Raw genomic sequence first — 25,085 nt, 5'->3', positions numbered from 1 at the left:
TTTCTCGCAGCTTTCTGTAAATGTTTAAACGCACTGACCCAACACGTTCAGGGGTTTCGTCCTCTACATTTTATGAGGAAACAGTAAAGACTCAGATCCAGACGGGATCGTATGCGAGCACGGCTGTTTCCCCGGTGGATGTGTCCTATGATAAACTCGTTTACGGCAACTTCTCCCGGCCCCTCGTTGTGATGCTGTGCAGCAGCGGGTGCGCGCAATTACGCAACACCCCCGCCTGTCCTGTGCGCTATAACCGGATCAGCGTCTCTCCTCTCTCAGGTCCTGCAGCCAACCTGACACCGGGCAGCTCTCAGGTACGACACACCACATAAAATAATTCATTGAGGACATTTCGTTTTTTTTTGATGCTATCAGGAAAAAAAACGAATCGAGCGTTTTCTCTGGCGGCTCAGTCTCCAGGCAGCGTGTTGGGAATATTGTTGTTATGCAGAAAAGAGGGCAGACGGCTGGTAGTTAATACGCATCCTGGCGTCAGTAAGCGGGCAGAAGATAGAACATGGCGGAGGGTTGACATTTCCATTAAATCCCTCAGACATTAGATGTACCGTAGTAGCTGTGCTAAGTTTCAGTCACTGTCCGCCGTGTTATCATCTTTTGTACATAGAGGCGCACTGCGGCAGACGCCGTGACGTTACATATGAGGGATGAGTTAAAGACGCGCAAGGAAATGTTTTTGTTTGTCCTGACTCTGAGTTCACCTCAACAAGTCTGGCCAAGATCATGTGGGGATTCATGTTACAGTTGGATTGCTGACTTTTCTGCCTGGTAAAAAAAAAAAAAAAAGAGAGATTCAGACAAAATATAATTAACTCTGCTGGATTATTTAAAAGAAAACTTTGTAGTGCATGTGCGAATCTTTCTGTTCAGAGCTATCACCCTGTGTTTACCCTGCTCTGCATTAACCCGTGTGCAGTGCTCTGCAGTGTCTGAGAAATGGCTGCTACACTGTCAGTGGATAGGACCTGACAAAATGGTGGATTCTGGCTCTGGGTGAATCTGTACTAAGTCTGTGGCTGTGAAAAGAGGACGGTGCTGTGAAGCATCAGAACCCTGTTGTCTTGATGTGTCAGTGCACAGCGGAGCGGAGCAGCGAGGACAGGAGGGCAGGCTGGATGTGAAAGAGGAGAGCAGGGGTGTGGATGGATGGAGGAATAAAGAGTAGGAGGGGCACAGGGTTTTGTGCCTGGCGCAGTTCAGTGGCCATTGATACCATCCCTAATCTTCTGAGATACTCTGCTTACAAAAACATCTATTGCCAGTCAAGAGCCCTCAGTCACAGTAACCTCACTTAAACACATCCAGGACCAGATAACATAGCCAGCTTATTAAAGGCTGGATGAACTAAAGAAATTAATCAGTCTCCTTCGCTGTGCAGCATTTTAATGTCCTTTAAAATTCTTTCTGCGCCAGTCACTTGGGGGAGGCATCAGCACTCTGCTAGTGTTTTTTTTTTTTTTTTATCCCTAGTGCTGCAATACCTTTGCTGACTCTCCAGCTCCAGCTCGTCTTGCAATGCTCATTGAATTACAAAGTGGTAATTACCAAATGTTATGGCTTATCAAACATTAACAACCTCAATTGCTTTTTCCACCGTCAGAGAAAATTTTGCTGCTCATACGAAACATTTCAGTATCCTTCGGTCACAACAACTTGTGCATGAGAGGTTTGTGTTTCCTGCCCTGCAAGCTATCTGTGTATTGTACTAACTGTAACTTTACCCTGGCTTCAGCAGACAGTCTGTCTCGTGACTTCAACCAGCCCCGGTCACCATGGGAAAGGAGAAACTCCACATCAACATTGTTGTGATCGGCCATGTGGACTCTGGCAAGTCAACCACCACGGGCCACCTTATCTACAAGTGCGGGGGCATTGACAAAAGAACCATCGAGAAGTTTGAAAAGGAAGCTGCTGAGGTAAGGAGATACAGGCAAGATGAAGACGGCCTCTTGAATCACAACCAATAATGACCAGAGGATAAATGCCATACTGACTATGCACAAATTGTAATGGACAGTACAGAACAAACTCATTTAAACTCATTTATTTCACAGATGGGGAAGGGGTCATTCAAGTACGCCTGGGTGCTGGACAAGCTGAAGGCAGAAAGGGAGCGTGGCATCACTATCGACATCTCACTGTGGAAGTTCGAAACGAGCAAGTACTATGTGACCATCATCGACGCCCCGGGTCACAGGGACTTCATCAAGAACATGATCACTGGGACCTCACAGGTCTGCAACATGAGCACGCTCAGGCATTCTGTGTGCATACAGCGCGTGCTGTTCTACGATAATGCACGTTGCATTTAACCAACACACTCATCTATGTCGACTTGTCGGAAGAACAGAATATTATTTGTTTGTGAACAACATTACATGTGCCTGCTAAAGTCACAGTAAACAACATCCAATCAGTGGCAGCAAGCTAATTCACTAGGTTCCTGGTGAACCGTTTAAGTTATTCTAGTAATATTTTCAAATTTAGGAATGCAAAGGTCAAAACTTCTGCGTATCAGTAGTACTAATGTTTCATCTGCTGCTTCAACAGGCAGATTGTGCTGTACTGATTGTGGCAGCTGGTGTTGGAGAGTTCGAGGCAGGAATTTCCAAGAATGGACAGACCCGTGAGCACGCCCTCCTGGCCTACACACTGGGAGTAAAGCAGCTTATTGTGGGCATCAACAAGATGGACTCCACTGAGCCAAACTACAGCCAGAAACGTTACGAGGAAATAGTAAAAGAAGTGAGCACTTACATCAAAAAGATCGGCTACAATCCGGACACCGTCGCCTTCGTACCCATTTCAGGCTGGAATGGAGACAACATGCTTGAGCCCAGCCCTAATGTAAGTAGAACACACAGAATAGAAATGCAAATGCTTTTACAATCAATAAAGATGTATACCACCGTGAATTTGAATACTACTACTTGTATGGATGATGACTGGAATGGGAAGCTTTAGCTCCAAGGTTAACCAGTCCCTGTGACTGTATAGCCAACTCAGATCAAACCAGTTTAAGAGTCTGAGTAACCCTCTTTCCTTTCCCTTGCAATTACCAAAGAAGTTCCCTTGTGTTAGGTATTTAAAGCAGCTCTAACTTTTTTTCCCAACAGGGACCGCTGTGGCCACAAGTGGCACTTACAAGATGATGGCAAATGCTAAATGTAGTGTAACAATAGAACAGGTATCAAATAGCCATTAAGTCAGAACTGACTCAGTACTGTTAGTTAAACAGTAACTGACACTACTTAAGTTTGCTAACATTAGCCACTGTAGGCTACTGGTCATAGCAGACCAGGTAAAGCTTTATAAACAAAACGCATCTGTGTACTGAAGTGAGCAAGAATGTTTTATTGCTTATAAATTCAACTTCTCATTGAAAAGGGGAAGATTCTGTTTTTTTTTAATCATCTCAGAAAAACTTGAGTTAATGGAGGTTTTTGGTCAGAAATATGTACCTGAAAATTTACTGATCCAATCAGTTGTTTGCATCTACTATTATAGCAGTTTACAATCTTTTAATTGAAATTAATTGTAAAAAAAAAAAAAAGAAAAAAAAAAGTTTAATATGGTGCATTATTTTCTCTTTATAGATGACTTGGTTTAAGGGATGGAAGATCAATAGGAAAGAAGGCAATGCATCAGGGACCACTCTACTGGAGGCTCTGGATGCTATCCAGCCTCCTACCCGTCCCACAGACAAACCTCTACGTCTGCCCCTGCAGGATGTCTACAAGATAGGAGGCATGTAAAAGGCTGAATAAGACACAGATAAAATCCCCGCACTGTGGGAGAAGGGGACAGAGTTACTGTGAAATATGAAATAGATTTTGGTTAGAGCATTTGGCAGAGGGTTTTTTTTTTTTAACTATAGGACTGAACTAAGTTTATGTTCACTTCAGTGTCCTTCACTGTGTTCTCTGTGCTGACCTCCTCTTTCTCAGGTATTGGAACAGTGCCTGTAGGCCGTGTGGAAACAGGCATACTGAAGCCTGGCATGGTGGTGACTTTTGCCCCTGTCAATGTGACGACTGAGGTGAAGTCTGTGGAGATGCACCATGAGGCACTGACTGAAGCCCTCCCCGGCGACAATGTGGGCTTTAATGTCAAGAACGTGTCCGTCAAGGACATTCGCCGTGGCAACGTGGCTGGCGACAGCAAGAATGACCCACCGCAGGAAGCTGCCAACTTCACTGCTCAGGTAGACATTGCAAGGGATCTATTTTCAGAAATGCACCATGAGAATGATCAGTTTGAACTATATTTAGCTATTTTAGAGAAATGTTTACTGTTATAAAGCGTCAAAATAGATTTAAATAAAAAAAGACATCTTTGATTCTCAGTTTAGCCACAACTAGGTCATCAAGCTATAATCTAAAATTGTCAAAACTTCTACAACACAGTACACCCAGTACGGATTTATCTGGTTTAGACCGGAACAAAGTGAAGATGTCATGATCAGACAATCACAGCAGTAGCTGCTGAACAAAGCAACAGCTGAATCTTTGCAGTGAGCAGTGAAGGAAATAATCTTTGTATTAATACGCTCTCCATGTTGTCCCTTTGCTTTGCAGGTGATCATCCTCAATCACCCCGGACAGATCAGTGCTGGTTATGCTCCTGTGCTGGACTGTCACACCGCTCACATCGCCTGCAAATTTGCTGAGCTCAAAGAAAAGATTGATCGCCGCTCTGGCAAGAAGTTGGAGGACAACCCTAAATCTCTCAAATCTGGAGATGCTGCCATTGTGGATATGATTCCTGGCAAGCCAATGTGTGTTGAGAGCTTCTCTGAGTACCCTCCACTGGGTAAGTTCAAGTCAAAAGGGTTTGTTCAACAGCTTCCAGTCAGCATAAGTCATCCCAGATGGCACCATCACCTAAAACGTCTGTCTTTACACCTCTTCACTCTGCAGGTCGTTTTGCAGTGCGTGACATGCGTCAGACCGTGGCTGTCGGCGTGATTAAGGGTGTGGAGAAGAAGGTCTCCACCACTGGTAAAATTACCAAGTCTGCCCAGAAGGCCCAGAGGAACAAATGAATGTTGTGCTACTCTGCCGACCCCAAGGTCTCCCAGGGCAGGACATCGGTCATCCAACTCCATCCTACAATTGGCTGCTTCGACTTAATAATCAAAGACTGGTTAATCATCACAATGCATCGCAAAAGCATTCGAAGGAAAGAACAACATCTAGATCTGTAGTCCTTGTGGCGGTACTCCTGACTGTATTTCAATGGTTAGATTACCATTACGTACAATGTAATATCAGATAGTTTTAAATGTGCATTTGTTGATTTGAGTTCATGGCAATACTCTTCTGTGATATTGAGACATTGAACAATTAGAGGTACTGTAATTTATCACCTCTCTAGCTCTCTGGAGTGCAGGTACTGGTCTCTTTACATGATACGTGTTGTCTTGCTTTTAGTGTTTGTTTGCAACTATGTGGTGCTCTATAGGAGCCTGTGGCAAGAAGTTAAAACTATGTTCTTCTGAGTAGTATATTAGTAGAACTTAGTGATTTGTTGTGTTTAAGCTTTAAAAGGCACTTAAAACAAATGGTCCAAATTTGTCCTTCTCGAGGGACTCCAAGTAGACCACCTGTTGATTCTTGAAGCACTTTGATTGGCGTTTTGCTAACTTTGCACTGGAGAAGTTAAAATTGGCATAAGCTACTGCACCTTATTGTAAGATGGCATGAGCCTCTTTGCAACATTAAACATGTTTCAACCAACGTGTTGGTCTTTAGTCGTTTTCTGTGTGAAGCAAAAAAATAAATAAATAAATAAACCTTGCACTTTCCAGTCCTACAAAACATATCAGGCAAAAATTGAAGCATCTTTACAATACACACTTTTGTCCACAAGATGTAGCTATTGGTATAAGAATAACCTTGGAACTGTCAATGATTTTAAAATTATTTGTAAAAGAATCATATAAAGCCATATTTATCATTGGAAAAAAAACACACACAAAAAAATATATATATACACGCAAAATCATGGGAACAATACAACTATTATAATTTGGCAGTCCGCCAAATAGTTGAGGGGTGTGTTCTCATGCACTAACAGGAAAAATGTGAGTGCAGTTTCATTTCTCTCACTGCACCAGCATGACTGACAGAGGGGGACCAAGCAAGGCAAAGAGACCCGAGGCTAAGGGTGCCAAGCACAATACCAGAACTAAACAAACTAAAGACGAATCGCCACCCAGATGTCGAAGGAAAAACTCTACAGAAGAGAAGCAGAGTGGTACCACAAAGGAACAGAAACCACAGGAGAGAGAGCAGAAAATGCCAAACCAACCTGATACGAAGCCATCTGTGCCGAGCACGCAAAAAAAAAAGATCACAAAACATGTCGCAGAGGAGATCAACAAGCAGCAAAGAACACCTACAGACAACACAAAGGCTCCTGGACGAAGAACAAAAGCCAAAACCTCTGCTGGCAGGGCCAAATCCCCAGAACAATCTGCAGAGGAGATGACAAAAACACAGCCACAGATACTGAAAGATACGACAAAGGATTCTGTGAAGACTACAAAAACAAAGAAATGTTCTGGCAGGGCCAAGTTATCAGAACGATTTGAGGAAGAAACAATGAGGACACAACCAGAGACACCCAAGGACACCACAAAATCTTCTATGAAGATCACAAAAGCAAAAACATGTGCTCGCAAAGCCAAATCACCAGAAAAATTTGCTGAGGAGACAATGAAGATGCAGCCAGAGTCACCTGAATACACTACAAAGGCTTGTGCAGACCAAGCTGCAGTGGACTCTATCCTCTCCACAACTCTAGAAAAACTGAAGATAAAGAGGAACGACAAAGCAAACGCAGCAGAAGTCATCAATGAAATAATCAAAAACATAATCACGCATTTAAAGCAGAACACTGAATGCTTTAAAGAAGTAGAACCACTACGTACTGGCAGTTACTACGAAAATGTAAAGGTAAGTCACCTTTGTTCTGAGTTCCCTCAGACAATTACTGTGTTCCATCTGTTTAGAACAGGGTTAGTGGTCAATGCATGGTACAGATGAGAAGAAATGTACCCACATTCGGTACAATACTGTAAACAACTATGTCATCAAATGATTTGTAGTCTACTACACAGTAATGTTTTTGTGTAAACAGATTTCTAACCCTGATGAATTTGATATCATGCTGGCCGTCCCCGTTGACCGAGTGGACATTAATCCATTCGGGGAGGATGGAGCCTTTTACAGTGTGGCATTAAAACGTGGCAACAGCCCTCTGAAGAAATTTCAGGAGTCCAGCACTTTATCTGCCAGTAAAATGCTCAAGAAGTTCAGGGAAGAAGTGAAGAAATGTGTCAAGGAGTCAAAAGATGAGTACCAAGGTGAAAACCAAAAATATACTGTAAATTTTACTGTGACCGTTTTGCCTTCGATTGGGAATATGTCAACATTCAATTAAAAAGATCCAAAGAAATAAATCTTAAAGAAAATGCCAGTGATTGTGTTTCTTGTTTGCTCTTTCAGAATGGGAGGTGACGAGAAAGAAAAAAGGCTGCCCTGCAGTGACCCTGACCACATCAGTACAATCAGTCACCACTTCACTCGATGTTGTTCTCTGTCTTATGGTTAGATCAAGCTGGCCAGCTTTTACCAAAGAAGGCTTTAAAATTGAGAGCTGGCTGGGAACTAAAGTAAAGCAGGAGTACAAGCGGCAGCCATATTATCTTGTCCCAAAATATGAAGGCAAGGGCACGGTGGAACAAGACGGAGTCCTTGTTAAAGGTAAGTCCAAGTTCTCTGATCCAAAAGTTAATAGATATGACTCATTGGCTGTTAACATTAGATCATAACAAAACCATTTCATGAATGAAGACTAAAAAAAAAAGGGACGCTTCACTTGCCCCCGCCCACTGAATATTTTGTCTTCTACAACACACAGATGTTTGGCGGGTTTCATTTTCTCATGTTGAGAAGGACATTCTGATGAATCACGGATCAGAGAAGACATGCTGTGAAAGAAATGGCGAACGCTGCTGCAGGTTAGATTTCAACCTTGATTTTTTTTCCCTATCAGGTGTAACACTGTACGGATTTTCTTTCATCAAAGTCCAGGTTTTCACGAGGGTTCACTAAGTTAAGACCTTGCAGACTGAGAATCCATTACAGTCTGTTCCTTTCCATTTCTCTTTACATACAGGAAGGACTGTCTGAAGCTCCTGAAACACCTTCTCAGTCTGCTGAAGGAAATGGACCATTCGTTTGACAAGTTCTGCTCCTACCACGCCAAAACCACCCTTTTGCATGCCTGCTGCTCTAGAACCAGAGACAGTGATTGGAGGACCTCAAGTCTGAGCCAGTGTTTTCAGCAGCTCCTGAAGGACTTTGTTGGCCATCTGGAAAAAGGTGTACTACCTAACTTCTTCATCCCGGATCAGAACCTTCTCTCTGGTCCTGACCAGAAGAAGTGTAAAAAACTGGCTTCTTGTATCAAGGAGCAATGTGACAAGGGCTTTCCCATTTTCATGTGACAACTTCACTACAAACAGGAAATGACTGTTCCAGCCACATAGTATTTGAGACACCCTTTAAGTCTTGACAGTCTTGAACTGGCATTCATGTCATATAATTTATTTGTAACCACTTGATTCTTGTTTACCAAAATTTCTCTTATCCAAACCTATTTGTGATAATTTCTTTGCTTTTTCATTACACACATTTTTCACTTGTTTTAATCCATTGGCTAAATACTTAGTAAGGTAAGTAAGTAAAATTCAAAGAGAGAATTTTGCTGCTGTGTGAAGCACTTTGTCTATAAATAAGGATTATTATCATTATTAAAGGTTTTTATTATCATGGTAGAATGTGTAGTGAAATGGCATCTTACCTGAGGCTGGAGTAAGGAGCCTCCATACACTCCACAGAAGCTGATGAACCTTGACAGACAAACCTGCAATGCAAAATATGAAAAGTAAAATTAATATCCTAGTTTCCGTTCATTTCAGTGGAGCCCTAAAGTGTGTAACATAAAAAAAAAGTTATGTTAAGCTATATGTAGTACACTGTCTAAAACACAGGTATGTGTCTTGTAGCTTAGGACTGTTGTTCAATGATTGCAACGATTACAATATTTTTACAATCACACAACTTCTTTGTCAGAAGTTCTCACAGAATTAAGTTCCAAATTTCTTCTGTACATTCATCAAACTAAACATGCAAAAGCTGCCCCCACCCCCATCTCTTCCAGGAAATTGTACATGGTCAGCAAAGTAACTTTCTGTCCATGTACTTCAGACAAACTCTTCAAACTGATGCAGGGCAGCACCTCCTGTGGACCAAAACATCCTTTGGTTACTAAAGATCTGACTATGCTCACCCCGACCAAGTTTAATAATAATAATAATAATAAAATATGATTTACCTTTAGGATCGTCCAGGCACATTTTTCCCATGATTGTGGAGATATGAAAATGCTGCAAAGCAGATCTAATCATTACTGTATCATACAGTAAATATTTCAAGTTACCAAGTCAATGAAATATGCAGTGTCATGTCTCTTTACAAGTAGAATTTATTAGACAGATTTCTTTCTGCCCAAATCAAGTAATGATGTAACAAAATATTCAGAGTGATACAAAACACTGCTGTGGTTGGTGAACTACAAACAGAAAAGAAAAAAAGAACTGTAAAAATTGTGCATTTTAAACATTTTTAAAACAGGATGACAGTATAATGAGGTGCAACTGCGTCTAAATGACAAAGGATATTAATCCAACAAAAAAACAAACAAGAAGGAAAAAAAACAAACAAGAAGGAAAAAAAAAAAACAAAGAATCAATTAAAATAAGAAAATACACTCAAAAGAAAATACAGCACAAGTGGTTTCAGATCCTGCTCCACCATGGTGAGAAAAAAAAAGGACATAAAACAGGCACAAGAAAATTAACATTAGTCCTTAGAATTAGAATGCCAGACATAAATCAATTTCAATAGTGTTTATGATAACAGACTCTCTTATTGATTCCTTTTTTCAAAAAGTGTGAACGTTAAAGTTTCTATCTTTCTATTGATACATCCTTCTATGAATCTGTTTGCAGACCTGTGTAGAAAACATGTATAAACTTATGTATGTATAAACTTAAATGGACAGTCATCATTAGAGTCCCCAATTCTGGCCTCGATCCCTGCCTCCTCTCCCTCCACCATCTCTCCTCCCCCATCCCCGTCCTCCATGTCCCTGTCCTCCCCTCGGATTGCACATATCCTTCTCCCTCTTATGTTTCTCGTATCTCTCTGCCATAAGCACCAGCTCTTCAGGAACCTCCTGCAATAGAAGTCACAATGATTGCATGCACTTAACTATGGTTTAGAAGTTGCAAGGTGGGTTGCAAATACAACTGGGGAAAAAAAATCATTCTTTCCTGATTTAGTGACTTAGAGCCAAGGAAACTGGTTATTTTCAAATGAGAAAAAAACAGTTATAAAAATAAGCCATTTTATTGTTTATAATTTTTATGAAACCCACAATAGTATACTACGGCTTATTAATTAAAAACATAAAATCCTGGTCAGTCAGCTGTGAAATCAAAACAGAAGGTATACAGCAGTGTATGTGACTGATATTCCTATTTATACATGAATAAATGTTCAGTCACACACATTTTATTGTGGTATCAATTGTGTGCTAACCTGTCCTGTTCGCCCCAGGATGAGAATCAGTTCAGGAGCCATCCTCCAGTCATCTCTTGTTACTAGGCTAACAGCAGTGCCTGAGCGTCTGGGGAAAAAAAAAAATGCATCACCATTAAAAACTAACCCAAGAACAGTCAGACACTGGTAGTGAATTTTTTTATTATGTGACCACAGGAGAATGTAGAAAAAAGTCATCAGTAAACAGACATACACTCACAGACCCTTACCCTGCTCGCCCAGTGCGGCCCACGCGATGGACGTACTCCTCTATGTTGCGTGGAAAGTCAAAGTTAAAGACATGAGTTATGTCATGGACATCCAACCCTCGAGAAGCCAGGTCTGTGGCGACCAGGATACGAACTCGACCTGGACAAAGATAAGACACTGTTATTTATTCTCTGGGAAATTTGATCCTTCAGCGTTTACTTGTCATCTCTCATTGGCATCATGGAGACTTCAATTTTAGTTTTTGCTATCAGAGCCAATGAAAGCTTTTTTTTTTAAACCACATTGCTTTCCTGTTACGTACTCTCTTTAAAATCCTTGAGGGCTTCTTCACGGTCACACTGTTCGCGGTCACCATGGAGACTTTGCACAGCCAGACCCTGCAGACACATGTCACTGGACAGGTCATCAGCCCTGAGATTGCATGCAAACAGAGACCCAAACATACACACAGGACACTGTTGGTGTATGTGGTATGCACTGACAATGTCATTATGTAGTTAACTCTGGTTTTAACCAGAAACTGTGGGTTTAGCTTAAAACCCCACAATTATCTCCCTTGTTTACAAGCCATATGTTAGAGACCGACTCCCCACTCACATAAGCTTCTTGCCAACAAAGATTATGACTTTGTCCTCGGGCAGCATGTTTTGGATGAAGTCAAAGACGTAGGACTTTTTCTCCTCTTCATGGACGATCAGCACTGTTTGCTGCACTGTGTTAACTGCCTAAGACCCAGAGAAACACAGGAAGTGTTCCTGATGCAAGTACACAGCATCTGAAATTCACCTTTAAATAGCCACTAAACACATCTAATGAATGACTGACTGTTTATATTCATTTACACTTACCGCCAAGTCCAGGGTGCCCACGTAGATGATCATGGGATTCTTTAAGTAGGATTTTGCCAATCGTCTCACACCGGTGGGCCAGGTGGCACTGAAACATGGTGAACACATCTGTGCTTGTGTCCTACTCTCCTGTTCACTGACCACGTGATGACAAACATTTGTTTCAAGTGCTTTCGGTGACGTGACTTATACCTGGTCATGACAGTCTGTCGGTCTGGGCGGATGTCCAGAAGAATCTTCATAATCTGAGGTTCAAAGCCCATATCCAGCATACGGTCAGCCTCGTCCAGCACCTGCTTCCAATGACCAGAACAGTTTTTAAAAACAAATAAATGCCAATCTGTACTCCCACACATAAAAAAATAAAATAAAAAAACTAGTCCTTTACATAGAAAAGTTCCATTATGGGCACTGGACCCAACCAGACTTCCACCATTTCTCACACAAAAACAAACATGCACAGACAAAAACATCTGACCAAGTAGGTGATGGAGCAAAGACTGATGAGCTCATTCATCTGCAGATCATTTAGTCGGCCTGGTGTTGCAATCACTATGTCCACGCCACCCTTCACCAGGTTGATCTGGCCTCTCCTATCCCCTCCGCCATAGATACAGATACTGAGAGAAGGTACTGCAATTAATTACTGATTCAAAACTCATCCTTAATGAAATATAACATAAGTCTGCTGGACCTCTTGTAGCCCTTATAGCGGTACTTGTTGCACTCAGTTTCAATCTGCAGGGCCAGCTCTCTGGTGGGAGTCAGCACCAACATGCCTGGACCACTGCGCTCAGCCCTGGGTCTAGGAAAGAAGGAAGGACACAAAGAAAGAGTCAAACAAGCACAACTGAAACAACTGAAAGGAAACAGTAGTCTCACAGTTAGCCATTACAACTCCTAAAAGAAAAGATAAAAAATGGGCTGAAAAGTAAGAAACAGGTCCTGTACTCACACAGGCTGTCCGTCCATGTGGATGAACCCTGGCAGCAGGTAGGCCAGGGTTTTCCCTGTTCCTGTCTGAGCGATGCCTATCAGGTCCTCCCCGCTCAGCAACACTGGCCATGCCTGAGACTGGTGAGGAAACAAACAAAAGCATCACAGTACATTCATACAAACATTCAAGCAACGTAGATACACAAACCCACAACTAGCAAAAAACACTGACTAAGGAACTGCTCCAACACTATTCTGTGAAAACAACCATTAAACAATCAAAAGACAATTCAATTTAAGGAGGTATCATGATTACACTAAATAAGAGCAACGTCAAGAGCAGTTATCTTTCCTTACGTGGAGAAAATAGGACCAAAGACAAAATCAATCAGGTAGCCTGACTGACTACCGAGTTTGTTTAAACTGTTCATAAACAAAAACGTAAAAAGGACAACTTGTGCTTTATAGGGTTCTCACATTTTGGAACCATTTCTTGATGAACAACAGACAGTCAAACAGTTTCCACTGAAAATCTAAGACCAGGAAAGCATCAAAGAATACATCTACTGAACTGGTTGGTACAGATGCCGATCTAACTATCACACCTGCAGGTATTACTAAACATGTAGGGTGGATCAAATTTAAGGGTCAGGTACTAAACCAGTATAGCACATGGTTACATCATGTTTGTCAAACTGTGAGTGCATTATACAGAACCAGCTGTGCAGCTATTTCAAAACACAGGCCAGTGATATTACATTCCCTCTGACCAAGCCTGTTACTGTGAAATGAAAGTAAAATAGCAGAGGGAGATCATGCAGTTTCATTTCCCTGTGCAGCCTAATCCTTCGTCGGAGTTTTGCAATCACACAGGTGTAGAGAGCAATGTTTCTAGCCTGAGAGGCGCTGGGAAACTCAGGAAACAGACCCACAAACTACCCCAAAATACACTGATGACCGGAAATACATTGATCTAATGTGACTCCTGTGATTTACATTTAGATATTACACAGATACAGATGCCTGAACACGTCTGGTTTCTGTAGAGTAGTTTCAATAAGTATGGGGGTGAAAGAACATGCAACTGTTACTGATGTACTTTACATGTCTCCTGCTGGAATGACCACAGCTTATCTCATGATGTCAACCCATGATCAACAATCATATTAATCTGAATAATCTGTACTTATCTGTAGTTCTATGTGATCCCCTTTTCTTTGTGAGGTATTTTTTTTAAATTATATCTTTCTTTGGTGTATTTTTTTTAACAGGAATCCTTTGCCAGAAGTGGTTGATTGCATGGGAACAGATGTTTAGCTCATAAGTTAACATCTTATAAAGTTCCTACTTGAAATCACGTGACATCAATAAACCTCACACAACACAGTAATTTTATGTGACCTAACTAATAATGGCTGTATACTGAAGTTACCAAAAGGAGAAGAGAAGTGAAAAGAGAGAAAACTAGAGAATCCTAATTGTAATATTACATTTTCTCAAGACAGCAGGCTCACTCGCAACTAAGGAGAACAAAATGTGTCAGTCTTTTGTTTCCCTGCACCACTTGCTAAATAAAGATGAATACACAGCCAACATCACAATTTTTACATCTCAGTTGCAGGCGGTTAAGTGACTACATAGATAACATGGGGTGTCATAGGATTACCTAAATATATACAAATTTCCTTTCATTTCTGCTTTTTGAGGAGACTACAACCACAGAAATAAGAAAAAAAAAAAAAAAGGCTCAATATTTCCCGTCAAGGTTGCTGTTAATGGGGGGGATTTCCAAATATGGATCTTTGTAAATCACGGGGATTGCCTGTGGCAACAGATACAACCAACAGGACAGGACACCACAGGTGCTGTCACTGCAACATTCAAACACACACGGAAATTGTTGTTTCAAGATAAGATACCTAGTTTTTGACTAAATGGGCAATATATCTCCACCCAAAATATTATGATAATTGTAGTAATTAACCTTATGTAATAAGTTTTCAGAGTAGACTCTGAATAATTTCTGGGCTATACTTTTTGACATTTTCTTATGGTGCAACCCATGAGAAACTGCATTTTCTTTTTACCCTCTTACACTCTGATACCGTATATCAGTGTGAGAAAGAAAAAAGGGAGTGTACGTCTGCTGAGAGTAGGGAGGGTAGGATATGGTTAGGATAGTTCCAAGGCTACATTTCACGGTCACAGAGATGGTAAAAGAAAAACATGTTAAATAATGTGTTCAGTCATGCAGGGCACATCAGGTTAGCTATGAACATTATAGTGATGGTAAATTTCCAGACACACCCACTAAGTAGTTAAGAGCAGCTAAATTTAATATGATCCAGATTTAACTTGTCAATATATTTAGCCAAAGTTCTTCAAAGTATGATAAATTATAAAATAATTTTGCCCGGGTGTCACGCTCATACTTGGATGGGTGTTGGTTTGGCGAAGCCAACTCGCTCAATATTTTCCATAATCTCTGGATAAAGCTCGAAGGCCTCCAGAAAAGTGCGACAGGGATTGGGAATGGGACGCTTCTCCCCTTCCTCCTTCAGATCATCCACAAAGATATTGTTATTCTCCTTCCTGTGGAAAATATAACATAAACAAGAAAATAGAGGAAGTGAAAGGTTAGAGAAGTTGATTTCAAATCATGCTGCTGTGCTAGACAAAGACGCATATGCAATGTGTTTAGCTGCAGTTTATGTTTCAGAGACCACATTCAGTCCAAACTATGAAGTATTCCAAAAACCACATGAAAATCAGCTGTATAGCCTGTGTCTGGCTTTTTCTTATTTGTTTGCAAGGTTGGACAAAGAATATCCATTTGACATAAGAATCCAAACCATTTTCAATGCAAAATAAATTCAGTGAAAAAGAATTTGTGACATTGATCCAGACAGTTAAGCAGAGTTGAATAATTTGGGTCCTGAGAACAGATCAAGGCTCGATGTCTGTGGCCTTTTTGCCATGCACAGGCAGATCTGAACAATTGTTAACCCCTTGTCACCAACTACTTTTCCTGCTTTCACCAGCAATGCTGCCTCTCACACTGTTGTGAGGCCCTTAAGATTGAGACAAATTAAAAGACAAACTGGTTTCTACAGTATGTATTCGGACCTGCTCAGATGACATGAACAGGTAAATAAATGGTGCCACCTATTTGTCTGAGGCTGTAATTGAAAATACTTCCTACAGCAAACACACAGGAAAAATAAATCCTCAGCATTAATGGGAGGTTTGAGTTTTTGCAAGCATGATTTCTGACAAAGTCATTAACAATGGAATATAGAATTTTGCTCTGCCTCTATAAATCCTGTAACAGTTTTTGATATAATAGTCATATCTGGCATATGATATAATGCAGACACTTACAGTACTTTCTTTCTTGTTCTGCTGTAACAATTGAATTTCCCCGTTGTGGGATGAATAAAGTCTATCTTATCTTATCTTTGTTTTTTTTTTAAACACCTGATGCAATGATACAATGATGTGATAAAAAGATAACGCTGTTAATTTTACCTCCATTCACTGACTTCCTCTGCTGTGAGTATGGACACACTCTCTGCCTCGGTGTAAAACTTCTTCTTCATGGGTGGGAGGTCTGAAGGATGTTAGAAACATAACAGAGATGGTTTAAAACCTTGGACGAGGCCAATTCGTTTTTGCGAATGAAATTCTTGTTTCATACCACAAGGATAAACTAATCAACATAAGCTAGTAACAATAAACAAAGGAAAATAAGAGAATTACAAGCAGTGGTCATAAAATGAGGGTTTTGTTTATGCTTTGCACTCTAGCAGACTGTAACCCTTTGTATACATAACCCTAAAGCATAAAAAGGGCTACAATTCCAATCACTTCTTTAACTCATTGTCATTGTTTAATTCCAAATATATAAGACTGCAGAGTGGCCAAAACAACAACCGCGTCACTGTCCAAATGCTTCTGGACTGCAGTTTAAGGACACTGGTGACAATATACGAGCCCTCACCCTTCCACTTGAGCTCTTCATACTTTTCCTTGTTCTCCCGGATGGTGTTCCAGTCTATGGAAACACGGGCTGGGGCGCCACTGGCAGCCTGTGTTTCTGCAGCAGACCAAACAGAGCCATTCTTTAATCCTCCATCAGCTCCTCTTCCATGGTCCGCCATCCCACCAGGACCTGAGAACCAGATCATGTGTACTCAGGAGATTCATTTCATTTATGCACTGCAGTACAGTAGTGTGACCACGTGTCAGTAAGTAACACAACCTTAGCTTTACATGTTTGGGACAGAATATCAATATAGAAATAAACAGGCCATAAGCACTATGGCTTCCACTGACACAGTAACCTACTTTGTAGACACAGACACTGCTATGAATACAATTATTTCTTATTCCAGCAAATGCCTGTCCAGTTGATTGACAACTTGCACAAGCACTGTTACGTTCTGTAATATCAAATGGACTGTGAAGGGTGTCTCGCACAGGTCTGAGTGAATAAATCGGGTGGACTGTTTGTACAGTCCGTGTTTTTATGCTGCAAACGGCCACTACACAGACTATACAGGCTTTACCACTGTGAAAACGAGAGCTGCCATCCGCCACCAGGTCTTCAATCATCTCCTTGGCCTTCTGCTGGGCTGCAGAGGATCCGAAGATGACCACCTCACCTTCATACTCCCCCTTATTTATCTAAATAAAACAACAACAGCAGCAGAGTTACGCACAGTGTGTAAAACAAGCATCCTTTACCTGCGCTAACCTCAGTGCTTTACCTTGATTCTTGCACCTGTGCTCTCTTCAAGTTCACGGATTTTGGCTCCTCCACGACCTTTAACAGGATCAAAATGGATTTATAATGTGACCACAATCTCTCCACGGAAACATAAGTGGCATAAAATATGCTCGTGTGCAGATCATCCCCACAGACAAAACCGTTCACCAAGTTTAGCAATGGGGATGATAAGCTAACTAACGTCTAGAGCAGGGGTCGGCACCCCTCTGCTCCAGAGCCGCATGTGGCTCTTTCATCCCTCTGCTGTGGCTCCCTGTGACTTTGGAAAATAAAGAATGAGTATTTAATTAATGTAATTCTAAATTTGAAGATTATGGTGATCTTGTAACATTAAAATAAAACGGTTTAAATGTTTGTCGCTCAAAATATGCGTCACAAAAGCCGACACCCGGAGGCAACATTTTCAGGTTGACAGCTGACTGCACACGATAAAGTGATGAGGGAGCACAGAAGCACGCGGCATTTTTTGGTTCGCTGCAGGTGGCTAATTTAAGTTTTGATTTTTATTTCATAAATACGAGGAGGACTCAAATAGACAGAGTATTTTATCTGAAAGTTAGCATCAACCAAGCGTCTTTTGTTCGGAGTTCAAAATGTTTTTGTTACATACAGAAATAAAATTTCGTGTTCTCTGTAGCAGTTCATTGATTTCATAAATGCAACACCCTATAGCTTTTTTTAATAGCATACAGGTATTAAAAAAAAAAAAAAAAAAAGATATATGCAGTGTTATCCCCATTTTAGATGTCAAAGGGTTTTGTGGCTCCGGGTGTTTTCTCTTCTTGTGGGAGACGGTCCAAATTTAAGATTTAAGGTTGCCGAGCCCTGGTCTAGAGAGTTAGCATAACTAGCTAACAGCGAAGTGAAGTTAAACTTGGCTAGCACTGCAACATGTTCCTCTGAAACTAATACGTTATGCTTAAGAAACCTACCTATTACCCTCCCGACGGAGGCGTTTTCCACGGTGATGGTCACAGGCGGGGAAAAGTCCGACTTTCCATAGCCAAAGGGCCGCCGTCCCTCCCCTCCGCGACCGGTGCTCGGGGGAAACGGACGACCTTCGCCGCCACCTCTCCAACATATGTAATCGCCTCTACGATCAGCTCTGTCCTTTCCTGAGGCTCCAAACCTGGTTCCGTTTCTTGTACCAAAAAATACATTTTTGCTTTGACTGTCACCACATGGCAACTTCCATTCAGTCGGAGCTGATTTCGCGGCAGGTTTCTGGATAGCAGTGCCCTCCTCGTCGTACTCATCTTCCCAGTCAGACATTTTTGATTGTCCCCACCACCTGGCAGCTATTTCACCAACCGCAATTAACTGTCCAGCCGTTAATCACGACCATACCGCCTCCACTTCCTCTCTGTGAGCTCATACTTCCGAATTTCTCAGTTTTTGGACAGATTCCGACCAGAATCTGACGAATAATTCCCTCATAAATATGAAGGCCATGTCTTGAGCCGTGGCTGGAATGAGAAACTTGAAATAATCTGCAAATTCTTCCCAAGAAACATGAGCCCAATCGGCCACACGTTGGCGGTGTAACTGAGCGAGGACCCTTCCCTCACACCATAAAGCCCATTACCTTGAAATTTGACTCAGAAGTCTGGTTCAATATGAGTTCTACAAAAAAAGGCCTCTTGGAGTTTGCCATGATAGTTTTGTTAATTTTCATAAAGTGAAAAACAGTAAGAGTGACCTCTTCTTTTTGGGTCTGGACTGTATCAGTACCAGTTTTGTTATACATCCTCCAGGACTGAGCTGCATTTAAAATTATTGGGTGCCAACCTTTTACTAAAGACAGGCATATTCATAACCACACAGGAGTGTTTCAACTCACTTGAACATCTCTTTTTATTTAGGGTTCTGAAACCCTTTGGTCTTGGGCCGCTCCTCTGTAGTGCAGTCAGAATGTTTTATAATAACATTGATGACAACTGTGTTTCTGTGTTTTCTTAAAAACCAGTCCAACAACATGCTTCTCTATCTCAAAAGGCCTTAGGCGGAGTTGTCCGGTAACGCCCTTATTTGTTTTATCCATTGCAGCTTATTGGTTAACACTTATCAACTCCACATTTCTCAGCCCATCTCATAGCAGCCACTTCATTGTGAACTCACGATGTACACAATTTCCACAGTTTTCAAAAGCTACTTAGAGCCATGATGCTACCATCCAATCCAGGCATGAGTCTCATAAATAGGGGCTGCAGCCTATAATAGTTTCTCATGTTTCAGTGTTTTTCTGGTCCCTTTGCTAGTCTTATACAGCCTTAAATATTCTAAATATTTAAGTTATACATTTGTGAAAATAACAATAAATCAAATATACCATGCAGTCTGGATCAAATATAGCTGAAACAGAGCAGAAAAGCGCCTTACATTGCATTACGATTTTTCTCTTTTCATAAGCCCGTCATTAACTCCAGTCAAAATATTTACACTAGCTAATTCGTTTTGGAGGAAAATATTAATAATCAGCACTGAATTAGATTTTTTTTTCAAGATATTATTTACCATATGGACACATTGAATTTAGAATTTTTTTCTTCATATGTTGTGATGATGAAACAAGTGTGTGATTTGTCTCACCCCTTCTTTAAACACAGTCAAAGTAGCTGAAGCGACTTCGCTGCACTTTGTGAAACCTGCTCATTTCTGGTCTTGGCTTTAATTTTGGCCAATTGAGCTGCTTCCCTCTGTTGAGCACAAAAAAATAAGGTTAGAACCCGATGTAAAATTCCAAGCAAAATAACGTGGATGAATTTGCCAAAAATCTAAACAGATCACACACTTCACCCTTTTCACCATTACCCACCTCCCTGAACATCATTAAAAAGGCAACATCATTCCAAAAAACAACATGATCATGTGTGACTTTTACTTGAAAGTTTGATTGCTAAAAAAAAAAAGACACAAAAACCAAAATAGTTAATTCGTACTTTATTAATGAATAATAAAATTATTTTTGCATTTCTCATCCAGAGAACATAATGTGCACTTTAATAAATTAATTTCAAAGAAATAATAATGTTAACATTATCAAGCTTTAAGGCCGGTTGTGTAATAAATTACTGTTCAAGCAGTAGAGAAATGGTATTATTAGCCATCAAAGCCATATAATCTGTGGCTTAAGCTACATGACTTGAGCGAACTGGATGCCCAACCCAAAATGAGCAGTTTGACTTCAACTATACAGTATGCTATAGGCTGTAGGCAAACTAGGCCTTTATAGCCCTGTGAAGAAAAAAATAAAGAATTTTCATATGCAAGAAAGGCACCCTTAAGCAATTTACAGATTGCAAAAAAAAATGAGCATGTTTTATGTGAGATATAATCCAGCCAGTCTCCCAACTGGCTGAGTCCATGGGCTTTTCCACTGTTGTTCGATCTTGCTCCGAATTAACTGACAGTTTTGGTTGGCCTCTTTTCATATATAGCAAAACTCAATCAATAACTACAGCAAATCTACTTCAATATTAAGCTCAAACTACCATGTCACATTTTCAGGCTCCTCAAACTCACCAAAAACAACTGTGCTTTCATGTTGATAATATATTTCATCATACCAGAAGAACTCCTGCATGGGCTGTGGAGTATTTCAAAATCAATCTACAAGTGTTTACAATTGTTAGAAGATAATACGTGTTATATCCTACTACAGAATGTTAATTTGCTAAGCAATGCACTTACTCACCATTCAAAACATAGGGAATATAACTGAAAAATAATGATGAAAAGCTTGTCATTAACACATTGAAATACATTTTAAGACTGCTGTGACTGTGTACCCCTTAAGATGTAAATGTGCAAAAACAAATGGTTAACAAAACTTAAGATGGCTGCCATAGTTTTGTGCATAATTCTTGTTCAAGAGCAGTCAACCCATCTACAAGCAGGACAAATGAAAACAATGCTCCTGTTAAATGTAGTATTAGGACAGCGTCATTTAAGACACTTGAAGAACAATATTTTTCAAAAGCTGGCAGTTGAAAACATAACTTCTCAATATGAATATGGATGAAGTGCACATAAATATAAACATCTCCACAGTAATTCTTAAATTTATTACAAAAACCCTAAATGGTTAAATATTGTAATTATGACTGATGTGGTGAGAAGGAAGTGCATGCACAGTCAAAATCCTCTTCAATTAGACATACATTTTTGAGGAGTGGGGGGACGAGATTAAAGAGGCCATACGTTAGCCAAATTTTAATCTCAATCTCAGGTCAGATTCTAGTTTGTCCAGTTTGTTTCCTGCTAAAGTTTCGTTGAGCATGTCGCTCTGGATAAGAGCATTCGGCGTTTCACCCGAATGCTGAAACTTTAGAAGACACAGAAAATAGCAATGAGGATTTTTCTCATCTCACTCTCTCTTCTATTTTATTATGTGAATATATCACATTTTTGTCAATGTTAGCAGCACGATGGACACATGAAAAAGGTAACAACATGTCTTCTAGATCAACAACACTGCACGTACAGTGTATTGTTATCATGGGCCACTAAAGGGAAACTGACTAGCTGTGTTGTAAATGGAATCTGTGCATTGCATATTTTGCCCTGTACCACCACACTATGCTAGACTGGGAGGAGGGAATAAAGTCAGCTCAGCAGCCTTTAATCATTATCGATGCACATGGTGCAGCCAGCACCCAGTAAAAAAATAGGGTTTGTCAAAAAAAAAAAAAAATTTACCTTGTGCGTCATAATAGTAAGTGGATTATCCATATAACTGGCAGTACAGGTTTTTAACTACTATCAAATTAGTTCAAATTAGAATATAATAATGTTCATATAGGCAGACTTTGTTCGTACCTTTTTGTTGAAAGTTTGGAGGAACCATTAACATGCAGAAGGGCATCCAGGCCACCAACGAGTGTGTGACTGCTCTTGATTTAAGTATTGCAGCAGCGGAGACATGCAGCATCTCATGCTTGGCTGAGAAAGCCCACTTGATAAGCCTACTGCAAGTCAGCATTCAGACCATTAGCAACTAACTCACCAGGCTACTGTCCAAACCAAGTGGGACATGGTCCAACACTTGTCTTGAGTGACTGCTGATAGGCCATTTTCCCAATAGGTTTGCTGCATCCAAATTTACTGACAACCTGCTGACAGATGACACACAGCAACCATGTCAGCACTGACTGACATTTCTGTGGTGGCAGAAAATGAATAGAATGAGACGCTTGTGGTCTGAACACATGCTAAGGGTTTGACCTTTAACTCTTTATAATTCAACTGTTCCCATCGCACCAGGCCTCACCTCATCAATATTATTCTCCTTTCATTCATTTGTTTTCAGAAACAGTTCATGCAGTGATATGTATGAAAGCATGAGTAAAAGATGACGTTTTACATCGCCAAAGACAGACATTGAATAAGGAGAGTGGGTGGCTCTCCTGTTCTTACAAGAAAGTCTCTGAATACAAGCACTTGTATGAAAAAAATAAGTCACTAGTCAGTCTCAGCTCTTTGTCAAGTTGGCTCTTCTCAGAGTACTCAGTGGTTGTGGTTGGTGGTTGAATGTGTCTGTGTGTATGTGAAATAGTGGCTGCATATGTGCGTGCATGTACCTGCGCGTGCTGGTTTTGCCACATCGAGAAAGAAGTGGCTGACATATAATTTGCAGTGGCTTATTCAAGTTCAAGATACACTTCTGACTTTTGTGACTTGCAACCAGTTTTGACTATGAGAGGATTATACAGTGTTTTCTTCTCTTTTTCTTCACTCATTTATTTGTCAAAGTTGACACAAGTCAGATGACATTTCCTTTAATTTCTATGATGAAAAGTTAGACTCCTGCTTCAATGATGAGCCCAAACTAAGTTCTTTGGTTTGGGTTTAGGTCCAGACAGAGACTGAAAATGTAGGACGACCGGAACTTACTTTTTAAAGAAAGTTAACATCTCTTACAGTTTCTCTTGTGATGAACCAAATTATTTGATTTGCATCTGCACTCCGATGTCCAGTAGGCAGGTGTCAAACATCCCTTCCTTATTCTTCTTTCAAATAAAACTAAATTTTGATCTTTTTTTTAATCAACATTCTTGAATATGAAAAACATGATCTTTTTTGTATAAAGTTAATAAAATTACCCTTTCTCCATATCCTTACATAAAGTTTGACTAAAGGAAGGTTATTTGCATTTGTGTATTGTTTGTGTATTTTGTCTTAGATGAATTTGGCCACTTGCATACATATTTTATACATCCATATACTTTTTTTGGTGTTTATCGTGTAGAACATGATAAAAAGTCTATAGCATAATAAGATCTGTATGAAAGTGGACATAATCATGTTTGACAAAACATAAAAACAGTGTTTGTCCATGTACAAAGCATTTGATTGTACAGTCTGAAACATAATCCGTTTAGTGTCCTGTAAAAATACTTTAAAAGTGGCTTCCCCAACAATGGTGTGTACATACAGTATGCAAGAGTGTGTGTCAGTGTGTATGTGTGTGTGATTATGCCAGCTGTATGTGTGGGGACTGACTGAGAAACTCGGTGTTTCCCTTGGGGTGAGGTGCAGCCTCCTCCGCAGTCTGTAAAAGGTCAGAGGAGCTGCTGGCAGGTGCCTGGGACAGGAAGTTGAAATGTTCTTCCGCTGGCTCTAGCTTGCACTCACTAATGAAGAGTTCTGTTCCGTCCCAGTTGCTAAGGTCACCATGGGCATTGCCACGTTCGCTACCGTTGCTGCTGCTGCTGTTGTTGAGCGCGGAGGAGAAACCAGGGGCACGGCTGGTCAAAGGCTGGCTGAGATTGTGCACGGAGAGGGATTTCCCGAGACTGCCTTCCCAGTCTGAAGGTCTCTCGTCTGGGCTAGACGAGAGCAGCAGCAGGGGGTTAACCTCCAGGCTCATGTGCCTCCTCCAGACCCCCTCAGATTTCAAGCCGTGCTTCTCCCGCAGCTGCACCCTTCCCTGGACAGAGCCTGCCTCACTGTCCCCTTCCTGGTCAGCATCCACACTGGATCCCACAACAACAGAGGGGCCCAGGCTCTCTTTGTCTGCTGTCACTCCATCTGTCAAATCATCTGGGACGGAGTCAGCGGGGCATCGGAGGTGGGAGGGGTGCACCATGGGGGGCAGCTGGAGGGTGAAACCCCCAGTTGAGGGAGGTGGGGGTGGCAGATCAGGGAAATGTGCTCTTTTGGAGGTACCATTGGGGGTTACCAAGGTTGGGTAGGGGCTATCGGGTGGCAGCAGCGGTGATGGGGAGAGTGAGGCTGTGGACGGGGGGTAAGATGGAGGTGCTGAGTCAGGAGGGCCATCATCATCGGCGGGTGCAAGGATAAGCCGCAGGCCTCTCGGATTGGCACTATGGGAACGGCGTATGCCCCCATTGTTATCTCCTCCACCTCGAATCGGATCACCTCCCTGGGGAGAGGGGAGATCCCTGCCAATGATGGAGGTCTGGTAGTCCGAGTTGTGGTGCTGGTGGCTGTCCAGCTCAAACAGAGGCAAGGAGGACAGGGTGAGCGCTGAGGGGCCTTTCTGTAGAACTTGGCGATAAACGTCAAGCAAGGAGTCCAACTTTGACTCGATGGAAGTTACCTGGCAGCAAAAGCAAAGAATAACAGGGT

At 41.2% G+C, this 25,085-nt stretch overlaps 4 protein-coding genes across 4 annotated transcripts in view; 2 read left to right on the top strand and 2 right to left on the bottom strand.

Annotated features, from left to right (window-relative positions):
- Positions 1-239: 239 nt before the first annotated feature.
- eef1a1a (eukaryotic translation elongation factor 1 alpha 1a) lies at positions 240-5,737 on the top strand. Its single transcript, XM_041049656.1, has 8 exons — positions 240-314; positions 1,754-1,934; positions 2,073-2,252; positions 2,569-2,865; positions 3,615-3,765; positions 3,966-4,222; positions 4,596-4,830; positions 4,938-5,737. Exons 2-8 carry the CDS (start codon positions 1,791-1,793, stop codon positions 5,060-5,062), a joined length of 1,389 nt encoding a protein of 462 aa, XP_040905590.1. The 5' UTR covers positions 240-314; positions 1,754-1,790; the 3' UTR covers positions 5,063-5,737.
- A 388-nt stretch (positions 5,738-6,125) lies between these two features.
- cgasa (cyclic GMP-AMP synthase a) lies at positions 6,126-9,833 on the top strand. The gene is made up of 5 exons (XM_041050671.1): positions 6,126-6,977; positions 7,162-7,387; positions 7,530-7,787; positions 7,945-8,044; positions 8,203-9,833. The coding sequence occupies exons 1-5, from the start codon at positions 6,138-6,140 to the stop codon at positions 8,531-8,533; spliced, it is 1,755 nt and encodes a 584-aa protein (XP_040906605.1). The 5' UTR covers positions 6,126-6,137; the 3' UTR covers positions 8,534-9,833.
- Positions 9,834-9,891: 58 nt separating this feature from the next.
- ddx43 (DEAD (Asp-Glu-Ala-Asp) box polypeptide 43) lies at positions 9,892-18,767 on the bottom strand. The gene is made up of 16 exons (XM_041050670.1): positions 18,428-18,767; positions 17,476-17,531; positions 17,275-17,392; positions 16,707-16,877; positions 16,235-16,316; positions 15,139-15,298; positions 12,726-12,844; positions 12,465-12,575; positions 12,249-12,390; positions 11,963-12,063; positions 11,771-11,858; positions 11,520-11,647; positions 11,224-11,333; positions 10,922-11,060; positions 10,692-10,779; positions 9,892-10,326 (listed from the first exon to the last, which is right to left on the bottom strand). Exons 1-16 carry the CDS (start codon positions 18,765-18,767, stop codon positions 10,159-10,161), a joined length of 2,121 nt encoding a protein of 706 aa, XP_040906604.1. The 3' UTR covers positions 9,892-10,158.
- A 1,725-nt stretch (positions 18,768-20,492) lies between these two features.
- kcnq5a (potassium voltage-gated channel, KQT-like subfamily, member 5a) overlaps positions 20,493-25,085 on the bottom strand; it is an 85,559-nt gene continuing 80,966 nt past the window's right edge. Inside the window, exon 14 of the mRNA XM_041050409.1 lies at positions 20,493-25,056. Coding sequence (XP_040906343.1) covers positions 23,968-25,056 — 1,089 coding nt within the window. The 3' untranslated portion in view covers positions 20,493-23,967. The remainder of the gene's footprint in view (positions 25,057-25,085) is intronic.

The sequence above is a fragment of the Toxotes jaculatrix genome, chromosome 11 (genome assembly GCF_017976425.1).
Source record: "Toxotes jaculatrix isolate fToxJac2 chromosome 11, fToxJac2.pri, whole genome shotgun sequence".
Taxonomy (NCBI): Eukaryota; Metazoa; Chordata; class Actinopteri; family Toxotidae; genus Toxotes; species Toxotes jaculatrix.
This window is presented reverse-complemented; position numbering and strand designations above follow the sequence as displayed.